Here is an 11,364-nt window from a genome sequence, read left to right on the forward strand (position 1 = left end):
ATTAGCGTTCACCTTCGCCATTCCACTTTGCCACCTGAAGCTTTCACATCATGGGCCACCTTATTAGGATCCTGGGAGGGTGAAACTCATGCCTTTATCTTGGGAGAAGGGAGTTTATCCCTGGGAGAAGGGAGTTTGAGAAGGGAAGGTGGGGAAGGAAAATTAAAGAGGTTTTAGGAAAGAGCACATATGGGAGTTGAAGACACGGAAGTCAGTTCTCCTGTATGCACATATTAGTGTCCGTGTGCTCCTTGGAGAGTCTTGGAGTTAACCCGGGGAAATGCATACCAGGCTTTAAAACAACTCTTCTAATCTGGTTAGTTTTTTAATATTTAAAAACCAAACGGGAGGGGAGGAAAAAACTTTTATGATCCTAGATATTCAAGAAATACATTATTTGTGACCTGTAAAGCCTCCCATATAAATCCCTCTGGATGTGGGGTAGTCCTTAGGGACACAGGAATATAAAGGGGTTATTTTTCATTTAAATAATCACAAATTTTCTTGCATTTTTCAGATGATACAGAACTTTCAGGAAGAAGCATGTTTTATTCTGGACACAATGAAAGGTAATAGTAAGACAAACATCTTTCTCTAAGCAGTTTAACAGCTTTACTACTACTAGGCAAAGTACATACTTCTTTGAGGAGAGATAGGAAAAGTAACCATATTTGGGTAAAGAAAGTGACAATATTAGAGATTGTTCCTTTTTTTAAGTTGGCTTTTTTTTTTTTTTTTTTTGAAACAGAGTCTCGATCTGTTGCCCAGGCTGGAGTGCAGTGGCATGATCTCGGCTCACTACAACCTTCGCCTCCCAAGTTCAAGTGATTCTCCTCCCTCAGCCTCCCAAGTAGCTGGGATTACAGGCACGTGCCACCATGTCTGGCTAATTTTTGTATTTTTAGTATAGAGATGGGTTTCACCTTGTTGGCCAGGCTGGTCTCGAACTCCTGACCTCAAGCGATCCACCCACCTTGGCCTCCCAAAGTGCTGGGATTATAGACACGAGCCACTGTGCCCGGCCCGGCTTTTTGCCATTCTCTTCCATCTTCCATTACAGATGAGGAAATTGAGGCATGTTGTTTTTATAATGCATTTTTTTTTGAGACAGAATTTCGCTCTTGTTGCCCAAGCTGGAGTCCAGTGGCGTGATCTCAGCTCACTGCAACCTCCACCTCCCTTTTCTCCCCTTCTCACGAGAATCTTACCATACTTTTTTTCTCCTGCTGTGTTTTAGAGGTGACTAAAGATGATTCTCTCTCTCTCTTTTTTTTAACAGCAGAAACCAATGATAGCTATCATATCATACTGAAGTAGGAGTGCGGCGTTTCGTGCCCAGTGGCTGCTGCTTCCTTCACCTCTGAAAACGGCCCTCTTGAAGGGGGATATGAATGGAGATTTGAAGGTCTGCAAGAACCTGACTCATCTGACTGTGTGTGGAGGAGTCCAGGCCATGGAGGCAGAATCCTGGCCCTCTGTGTTGGCCCAAGCTCTTGTGGCACACACAGATTACTGCCCAACATGCAGTTCTGCAGCTGTTTTAGTTAAACTTTCTGGACCTTGTTGTTGTTGAATATCAGTAGAAACTCTACATAATTTAGAGTGTATGTAGGGCATAATGATGATGGGAATTGTGTGATGTTTAACAGGAAGATCTTAAATTTTGTGATATGGAGCCCTGTAATTTTTTTCTTATATAAAAATGGGTGTCTATATTCATAAGACTAGGTCTTCAATCTCTTTGTACTGGTCTCAAATGTACTGGTATCTCTGCTTTTTGCCATCGTTTGTCCCTGAAAACTTTATCAGTGAGGAGAAATACAGAGACAGAATTTTCCTTTTGGTTCCCCTGTAATACCACAACTAATAGTATTTTCAGCTAACATTTATTGACCAGGCAGTGTGATAAATTTTTTGAATGACCATCTTGTTTAACCCCCTAATCACACTATCTGAAGTAGGTGCTACAGTGACCCCCAACCGAAGATGAGGAAATGGAGACACACAGTGGCTAAGTAGCTTGCTAGGTGCCAGGAGCTGGCAGGCAGTGATGCTGAAATCCAAACCAGGCAATCTGGCCCTCCTTATTCACCCTCTCATACCACCAGTGCCACCCATTATAACCTGTGTTCACTTCGCTTATTACTGTGGCCCTTCTGGTGACTACGACATAACACTGAGTATGAACTGAGGAATTAACCACTGAAAGAGACAAAGCACACCTAAATAATGATGAACAAGTCAAGACCTACAAAAAATGAACACATAGATGCTTTTTAAGTGTCATTAGTTATCGGAATCAAAGAATTTGAGGTGGTGACAACTGGGGATTATCTGTAACTCCCCAAATTTACTGTTCTTGAATGACATTCTCAAACTATTTATTAATGAGTTAGTCTCATCCCTGCTTTCTGTTTCCTCTCTCTGCATCTTCTCTTGGCATAGGAAGTTATTTTACTCATGCTGTGTTTTTTAATATAAGCTTTACAAAAAAAGATGCATTCCCTTCCTGTTCACACTCTTACCATGTTTTTGTTCTTCCTTAAGAATGATTGTGTGTGTGTGTGTGTGTGTAAGTGTGTAAGTGTAACATCATGGGTTTTCTTTCTTCACTTGTAAAGTTTTATCTAGAAATACTTTTACAGGTTATGTTGAGGTACACAAAGATAATGTTCTAAGATTGTGTATTGGATTTGGATTTGTGTGTGTGTGTGTGTGTGTGTGTTTAAAGCATTTGATAAGGTTTAAATGTTTTTTATACAGAGATTTTTGTTCATTAAACTCAATCTGCATCATGGTCTAATTTCTCTTGATTTGAAACAAATTGAAAACTTTGAAACCAAAAAATTAAGTCAATGACTTGTTTAAAACTGACCTGAGCAACTTGTTATATTACACCAAAATGCTTCTTAGTGAATGATTACCAGGTGTCTCCATTTTGAGGAGGAGACATATCTGGTTGTCTTATATTCCTAGTACTGGTTCTCAACCTCAGTTCTTTCCTCAGCAGGCTGCTATTGGTTTGGATTTTTTTTTTTTTTTTTTTTATGTCTAGGTGTTTGGGTAGGAAAGTTGGACTAGATGCCTTTTTCTTTTTTTTTTTTTTTTAATATAGAAATGAGTCTGGGCACCGTGGCTTATGCCTGTAATCCCAACAATTTGGGAGGCTGAGGCAAGCAGATCACTTGAGGCCAGGAGATTAAGACCAGCCTGGCCAACATGGTGAAACCCTGTCTCTACTAAAAATACAAAATTAGCTGGGCGTGGTGGCACACACCTGTAATCCCAGCTACTTGGGAGTCTAAGACATGAGAATTGCTTAAACCTGGGAGGTGGGGTTGCAATGAGCTGAGATCAGGCTGCTGCACTCCAGGCTGGGTGACAGAGCAAGACTGTCTCAAAAAAATTTTTTTTTAATAAAATAAAATATAGAAATGAGGTCTCACTGTGTTGCCTGCCAGGTTGGTCTTGAACTCCTGGGCTCAAGTGATCCCCCGTCTCATCTTCCAAAGTGCTGGGAGTACAGGTGTGAGCCACCATGCCTGGCCAAGACTAGGTGACTTTTTTGTTTTGAGACGGAGTCTCACTCTGTTGCCCAGGCTGGAGTTAAATGGCCTGATCTCAGCTCACTGCAACCTCCGCCTCCCGGGTTCAAGCAATTCTCCTGCCTCAGCCTCCTGAGTAGCTGGGACTACAGGCACGGACCACCATGCCATGCTAATTTTTCTATTTTTAGTAGAGATGGGGTTTTACTATGTTGGCCAGGCTGGTCTTGAACTCCTGACCTCATGATCCACCCACCTCGGCCTCCCAAAGTGCTGGGATTACAGGTGTGAGCCACCGCACCTGGCCCAAGGCTAGGTGACTTTTAAGGTTTCTTCCAAATCTTTGCATTTGTGACTCTTACTGCAAATGATGCATAAAATTAAATATATAGATGAGGCACAGTGGCTCATGCCTGTAAGCCCAGCACTTTAGGAGGCCAAAATGGGAGGATCACTTTAGGCCAGGTCAGGAGTTCAAGACCAGCCTGGGCAACAAAGTGAGACCCGCCCCCCCATCTCTACAAAAAGTTAAAAAAATTAGCCAGGTATGGCAGTGATTACTTGAGCCTAGGATTGGAGGCTGCAGTGAGCTGTGATCATGCCACTGCACTGTAGCTTAAGTGACGAAGTAAGACCCCCATCTCAAAGGAAACAAAACAAGAATTCTATCTCCCTCTGTCACCCAGGCTGGAGTGCAGTGCCAGTTATAACTCACTGCAGCCTCAAACTCCCAGGCTCAAGTGATCCTCCTGCCTCAGCCTCCCAAGTAGCTAGGACTACAGGCACACACCACGAAGCCCTGCTAATGTTTTTTTGTAGAGACGGGATCTTACCATGTTGCCAAGCTAGTCTTGAACTCCTGGCCTCAAGCAGTCCTGCCTTGGCCTCCCAAAGTGTTGAGATTACAGGCATGAGCCACCACGCCTGGCCTTTATTAATATATTGACTATAAATTACACTTAACTATTTTTACCTGAAGTCAGGGTTTTTTAGAGTAGTCTTCGAATTTATGGAAATGAACTTATACAACTTTGAAATTATAGATCCTTAAATTTACCAGAAAATCTCTTAGGCTTTCTTTAGCTACAAAAAATTTTTATTGTGCCAGTGATGTATAATTGGTAAGAATTGGCATAGTGCTAGAACACTGTAATTATTCAGTTTGCTTTAAAACATTGCATATGTTCACTAATAATCCTTTCAATTAAGTGAAAATTTTATACTAGCTTTTTCATTATGAAAGTAATACACAGAATGATAAATTCAAACAATAAAGAATGGTATCATATAACTTTCCCCCTTACCTCTTAGTCCCACTCTGTAGAGGTAATCATTGCAAAGAATTTCCCCCATCACACATGCACACACACACACACAGATGGGCTCATGTTATACTAATGACCTGCAATTTGATTTTTGTATTTAGCATATCTTGAATATCTTACTATACTAGAATGTTTAGTTCTACATCATTCTTTTTAAAAACTGGTTATTCTGTATGGATGCCATTTAGGTCACATATATTTGAACATGCATCTTTTTTTGTGTGCGCGTGTCACCCAGGCTGGAGTGCAGTGGCACCATCTCAGCTCACTGCAGCCTCTGCCTCCCAGGCTCAAGCGATCCTCCTACCTCAGCCTCCCAAGTAGCTGGGGCTACAGGTGTGTGCCACCACACTTGGCTAATTTTGTATTTTTTTGTAGAGACAGGGTCTCCCTATATTGCCCATACTGGTCTTGACCTCCTGGGCTCAAGCATCCTCCTGCCTCAGCCTCCCAAAATGCTGGGATTACAAGTGTGAGCCACCCACCATACCGGCCTAGGCCATTTAGAGAAGAGGCGTAGCATCCTATTTGACTTACAATTGCCTGTACTCCTTTGAAGTATAATAGCTTCCATGTAGAAAAATCTGCTGTATAAAGACTTGATAATTAAAAGGGAGTTATTGGGAAATATTAATAAAAGGGGAGGGAATCGTTGCAGGACTCTAAGGATTGAGTAGTCAGTACGTGAAATGTGGCTGTTGAGTAATGAGATTGACTGTTCAATGTTATGGCCCAATGAGAATGTTTGCCCACGTAAATGATTTATTTAAGAAGCCATATAAATGGAGGAAACATGGCTGGGCGTGGTGGCTCACCCCTGTAATCCTAGCGCTTTGGGAGGCTGAGGCGGACAGATCACCTGAGGTCAGGAGTTTGAGATCAGCCTGGCCAACATGGTGAAACTCCGTCTCTGCTAAAAATAAAAAAAAATAAAAAAAATAAAAATTAGCCGGGCGTGGTGGTGGGTGCCTGGAATCCCAGCTACTCAGGAGGCTGAGGCACAAGAATTGCTTGAACCCAGGAGGTGGAGGTTGCAGTGAGCGGAGGTTGCGCCACTGCACTCCAGCCTGTATGAGAGAGAGAAGAGAGAAAAGAGAGAGAGAAAAAGAAACTGACTCTATCTAAAAAAAGAAAATTTAAAAAGACAACCCAAGACGTGACAAAAAAGTAAGGTCCACATGAAGGGGCTGAAGTTCTGATTCCTGGAAGTTCAGGTACTGGGTATGTTGTGAGGGCAGAGTATGATCTCTGAGCTGGAGGTTCCGGGGGAAGCTTGGCAAGTAAAGAAGGTGTGGGATAATGGCACCAACCATTTCTAATGTATGCATAATGGAGGAGTGTTCTCAAAACCCTGTGTATCCCCACATATTCTGAGAAAGTGTTTTGTATAGGGTTACCGCAGAGATTTGAACTGTCTTGCAAATCACCATGAAGGGCTGAGCAGAGCTTCGGTATTCAGTCTTGAAAGCAATTTAGAGTCCAAATATTTGAAGTCAGGATTGAAGCTTTTTTCTCTGGCCAAACCTAACAATTCCAGATTTGGGGGGACAGGATTGTAGCTTTTTTCTCTGGCCAAACCTAACAATTCCAGATTTGGGGGGGACAGGAGAACTGAAATTGAAGGACCATTTTATCATTTTACTGAATTATTGGTCTGCTTCCTTGGTCACGGACGGTTCCTCTACAGGAATTTGATCTGTTATGGCCCCCATGGGTCTTATGAGAACTCCAGTCTCAGTAGGAATGGCACAATTGTCCCACCTAGCTGCCCCATTTATATATATATATATTTCTTTTTTTTTCTTTTTTTCCTTTTTTTTTTTTTTGAGACAGAGTCTCTGTCACCCAGGCTGGAGTGCAGTGGCGCAACCTCGGCTCACTGCAACCTCTGCCTCCTGGGTTCAAGCGATCCTCCTGCCTGAGCCTCCTCAGTAGCTGGGATTACAGGTATGTGCCACCACACCCAGCTAATTTTTATATTTTTAGTAGAGACGGGGTTTCACCGGGTTGGACAAGCTGGTCTCAAACTTCTGACCTCAAGTGATCCACCAGCCTTGACCTCCCAAAGTGTTCGGATTACAGGCATGAGCCACTGCACCCAGCCTATTTCTTTCTTAGCTTCTTTTTTTGTTTTTAAGAGACAGGGTCCTGCTCTGTTGCCCAGGCTGTGGTGTGATCATAGCGCACTGTAGCCTTGAACTCCTAGGCTCAAGTGATCCTCTCGCCTGTCTCCTGAGTAGGTAGGACTACAGGCATGTGCCACCACACCCAACAAATTGGTTTTGTTTTGTTTGAGGCAGGATCTCACTTTGCTGCCTAGGCTGGAGGGCAGTGGCACCATCACAGCTCACTGCAGCCTTGACCTCCTGGGCTCAAGCGATTCTCCCACCTCAGCCATCCAAAGTGCTGGGATTACAGGTATGTGCCACTGTGCCCAGCCCTAATTTTTATTTTTCGTAGAGACAGGATCTTGCCATGTGGTCCTTGCTGATCTGAACTCCTGGCTTCAAGCGAGCCTCCCACCTTAGCCTTCCAAAGTGCTGGGATTATAGGCGTTAGCCACCACACCCAGCCTATATATTATGTCATTAGGAGTAATCCTACATCATTCTGCTTCTCCTGCAAATGCTCTACTTTCTTAGTTGTGAGTTAAGGCTTTCCCTGCTAGAATGCTTGCTTTTAGTTTGTGATTAATTTTTGTTTCATTATACCAACTCCAAAACTTAAATGAGGAAGAATATCCTACCACTGCAAAATGGAGTGAGTTGGGAAAGATGCCCTTTGTGACATGGGAGTAATGCCACCAGCACTGTTTTTTCTGCATACTTTATTTCTCCTTCCTGGTTCTTTTAGTGACCTTGTATTTTATCTTCAACCTTGAATTTTCATCTATTTCCACTTCTTCCTTCTTCTTTTCACGTCTTTGTTCACACATTCTCTACAGCATTTCCCCTGTAGTGTTCCTTGTGAACATAGGCCTAAGCTAAAATCTATCTTGCTTGAAAATTTATTTATTTATTTATTTTTCTTGAGGTGGGGTCTTGCTCTGTCACTCAGACTGGAGTGCAGTGGCACTATCTCGGCTCACTGCAAGCTCCGCCTCCCGAGTTCAAGTGATTCTCCTGCCTCAGACTCCCAAGTAGCTGAGATTACAGGCGCCTGCCACCATGCCCGGCTGATTTTTGTATTTTTAGTGGAGACAGGGTTTCACCATATTGGCCAGGCTGGTCTCGAACTCTTGACCTGGTGATCCACCCACCTCCGCCTCCCAAAGTGCTGGGATTACAGGCATGAACCACCGCGCCTGGCCAAAAATTTCAAGTAAGTCTAGCATTTGCATTTTCAAATTCAGACACTGAAAAGTTTATATGAATTAAAGTTTTCAATTGGATTAATATCAATTATAAGGGAACTTGCTATTTAAACTAATATTATTGTATTATTTGTTGTCTTATTGTACTATTTTTTACTGATATGGTATTTTGGGACATGAGTTATAACTGGCTTACCTATTATGCGAATCTCTGTTTTCATATATTAGATATGTTTAAGATGAGGGTGCACATTTTAATTAATGTAGATTCTTGTTTTCTTTTCCTTTTTTTGTGTGGTGGGAGGACAGAGTTTCACTTTTGTCGCCCAGGCTGGAGTGCAATGGCGCATATGACTTCTTTGGTGTTTGTGCTTTCAGTTTGCTGTGGCACTCTTTTTCTCAGATTTACACATACTGTTCTCTTTTTGTTAGTGTGGAATTAGTCACAAAGAGGTGCCTGTCTCTCTAGATCTGGAATATAATATAATTAAATGTCAATTAGTGAAGTAGCATAACAACTTTAGGGCTAAGTCTACAGATTCCTTTTCAGAAAAACAAACACAATGCCTTAGATTTTTATTTTAACTCTTTTTCTCTAAGAATTTCAACATATTATATCCTCTGTCCTATTTATTTTCACCTCTCTGGGGAATGTGTTCTCGTTTATCTTTTGGTGGTAAGAGGTAGTTGATACAGTATATATTTTGGTGTCAGATAGGCCTGCATTCAAATCCCAGATCCTTCTCTTCCTGGATATGACTTTGGACAGAGTAATCTTTCAAGCCTCAATTTTATCATCTTAACCCTATGAATTAAGTATTAAAAAGGAGGTAATACTTAATTCATAGAGTTATTTGAGAGTTTTAAAGGGATTATGAGTGTAAAACAGTTTATACTGAATACTATACACCTGTTCATTAGCTCAATAATCTAAGGATACTACTGACTATAAGATCACCTTCACACACAGTCATAGCTGCAAGACCAAAGTATAAAACACTTCCCAGGGCCAGGCGTGGTGGCTCATGCCTGTAATCCTTGCACTTTGGGAGGCAAAGGCAGGAGGATTGTTTGAACCCAGGAGTCCAAGGCCAGCCTGGGGAACGTGAGACCCCTCTCTCTATTAGAAAAGAAAAAAAAAGGAAGAAAGAAAAGAAAACACTGCTCGGGTCATGATTTTTTTCGTTGTTGTTGTTTTTTGTTTTAGACAGAGTCTCGTTCTGTTGTCCAGGCTGGAGTTCAGTTGCGCAATCTCGGCTCACTGCAACCTCCGCCTTCCTGGGTTCAAGCGATTCTCATGCCTCAACCTTCCAAGTAGCTGGGAGTACAGGCTCGTGCCACCATTCCCAGCTATTTTTAGTAGAGATGGGGTTTCGCCATGTTGGCTGGACTGGTCTTGAACTCCTGGCATCAAGTGATCCACCCACCTTGGCCTCCCCAAGTGCTGGGATTACAGGCCTGAGCCACCACACCCAGCCTATTATTTTTATTTTTTGAGACAGAGTCTCTGCCGGGTGTGGTGGCTCAGGCCTGTAATCCCAGCACTTGGGGAGGCTGAGGCTGGTGGATTGCTTGAGCACAGGAGTTCGTGACCAGCCTGGGCAACACAGGGAGAACCCCCCATCTCTATTTTATTATTATTTTTAATTAAAAAAGAGAGGGTCTTGTTCTGTCACTCAGGCTGGAGTGCAGTGGCATGAACACAGCTGTCACTGCAGCTTGACCTCCTGTGCTCAAGTGATTCTCCCACCTCAGCCTCCCAAGTAACTGGGATCACAGGTGCATGCCACTGCACCTGGCTAATTTTTAAAAATTTCTTGTGAGACAGAGTCTCCCTCCATGTTGCCCAGGCTGGTCTCAAACTCTTGGGCTCGAGCAATCTTCCCTCCTCAGCCTCCTAAAGTGCTGGGATTACAGGTGTGAGCCACCATGCCTGGCCCAGATGATCTTCTGACTGATCAAGAGCTTATTGCCAAATTGAATTCTGCCATCTTCTCAAAGGATGTACTAACATTGGTTTGGCTATCTTCTAGTTTGGTGGCATTAACCAATTGAGGTTAATGCATTGGGCACTGGGGCTGATGGTACCCTGATGAATTTCCATGACTGCTGGAACACTGGATGTGTAGGCATATGAGACACTTTTTTAGCATCCTCAACATGGGCATCAGGCTGGGTTTTTGTTACTCAGCCTACTGATTCTATAGAGTGGTCTAGGATAGTTTTCTCTTCCCTTTTGTCTTCTGTATGCACAAGAAGAATGGGATCATGAACCAAACCTTCTACACAACTGAATAGAAAGCTTATGATTAAAAATAGCTAACATTTACACAGCACTGACTGTTGTAAACATTTTCCAATATATCAGCTGTTTAATCTTCACAAAACCCAATGAGATAGACATCGTTATTCCTGGCTTGCAAATGAGGAAGCTAAGGCAGAAAACTTATGTCCCTTGCCCGGGGTCATGCCACTAGTAAGTAGAGGAAGTGGGGTTTATATTTAGGCAGTCTGGCTCCAGGATCAATGCTCTCGATCACTCCAGGATCCATGCTCTTGATCACTCATTATATTGCCTCTGAATTTCAGCAAAGAGAGATGACAAGTGCATGTTACCAAAAGATTGCTTTTTTCTGATCTACTGCTTTTTTATTTTGCAGTGTAGTGTCCTAGCTTCTTGGAGTCTCTGATGTCACCTAGGGGAGAGAACTGAAATTCTTAGCATGTTTTCCCAAGCCATCCAGCCTCTCAATTCTAAAGCTGAGATGGCTTGGTAGCTAGTGGATCTGGCTTCAAAGTTTCTTGGTTGCAGTGAAAAATGTACCAGGTTTTGGAACCAGCCTAACGTGAGTTTAAATCCTGCTGTCCATCCATCTATCCAATAAATATCTATCATGCTCTTAAATGTCAACTACTAGGCTTTGTACTGTGTGTTGAGGATACAGTAAACAAAACAATTCCTTGCTCTCACCGAATTTAGTCAAGTGAGATAAGACAAAAACAAATACGTGGATGCTAAGAAGAAATATAAGGCACAGGGATAGAAACTAAGGAGAAGCACCATTTTAGAAATATGCTTAGGCATTTGTGCCTGGGAGTTTGAGGCTGCTGTGAGCCGTGATTGCACCACTGCACTCCAGCCTGGGTGACAGAGTGAAATCCTGTCTCTTAATGCAGGGAA

At 42.6% G+C, this 11,364-nt stretch overlaps 1 protein-coding gene across 3 annotated transcripts in view; it reads left to right on the forward strand.

Moving 5' to 3' along the window:
- The window catches only part of TFCP2 (transcription factor CP2), a 79,681-nt gene extending 76,883 nt beyond the window's left edge, over window positions 1-2,798 (forward strand). For 2 of the 3 annotated variants that reach the window (XM_003804571.5, XM_034935848.2), the window contains 2 exons: window positions 518-569; window positions 1,280-2,798. In XM_003804571.5, the coding sequence (XP_003804619.1) occupies window positions 518-569; window positions 1,280-1,317 (90 nt within the window). In that variant the 3' untranslated portion in view covers window positions 1,318-2,798. The remainder of the gene's footprint in view (window positions 1-517; window positions 570-1,279) is intronic. The other variant, XM_008961300.3, reaches the window with a different exon arrangement.
- The last annotated feature ends 8,566 nt before the right edge of the window (window positions 2,799-11,364 follow it).

This window comes from Pan paniscus, chromosome 10 (assembly GCF_029289425.2).
Source record: "Pan paniscus chromosome 10, NHGRI_mPanPan1-v2.0_pri, whole genome shotgun sequence".
Lineage (NCBI taxonomy): Eukaryota > Metazoa > Chordata > Mammalia > Primates > Hominidae > Pan > Pan paniscus.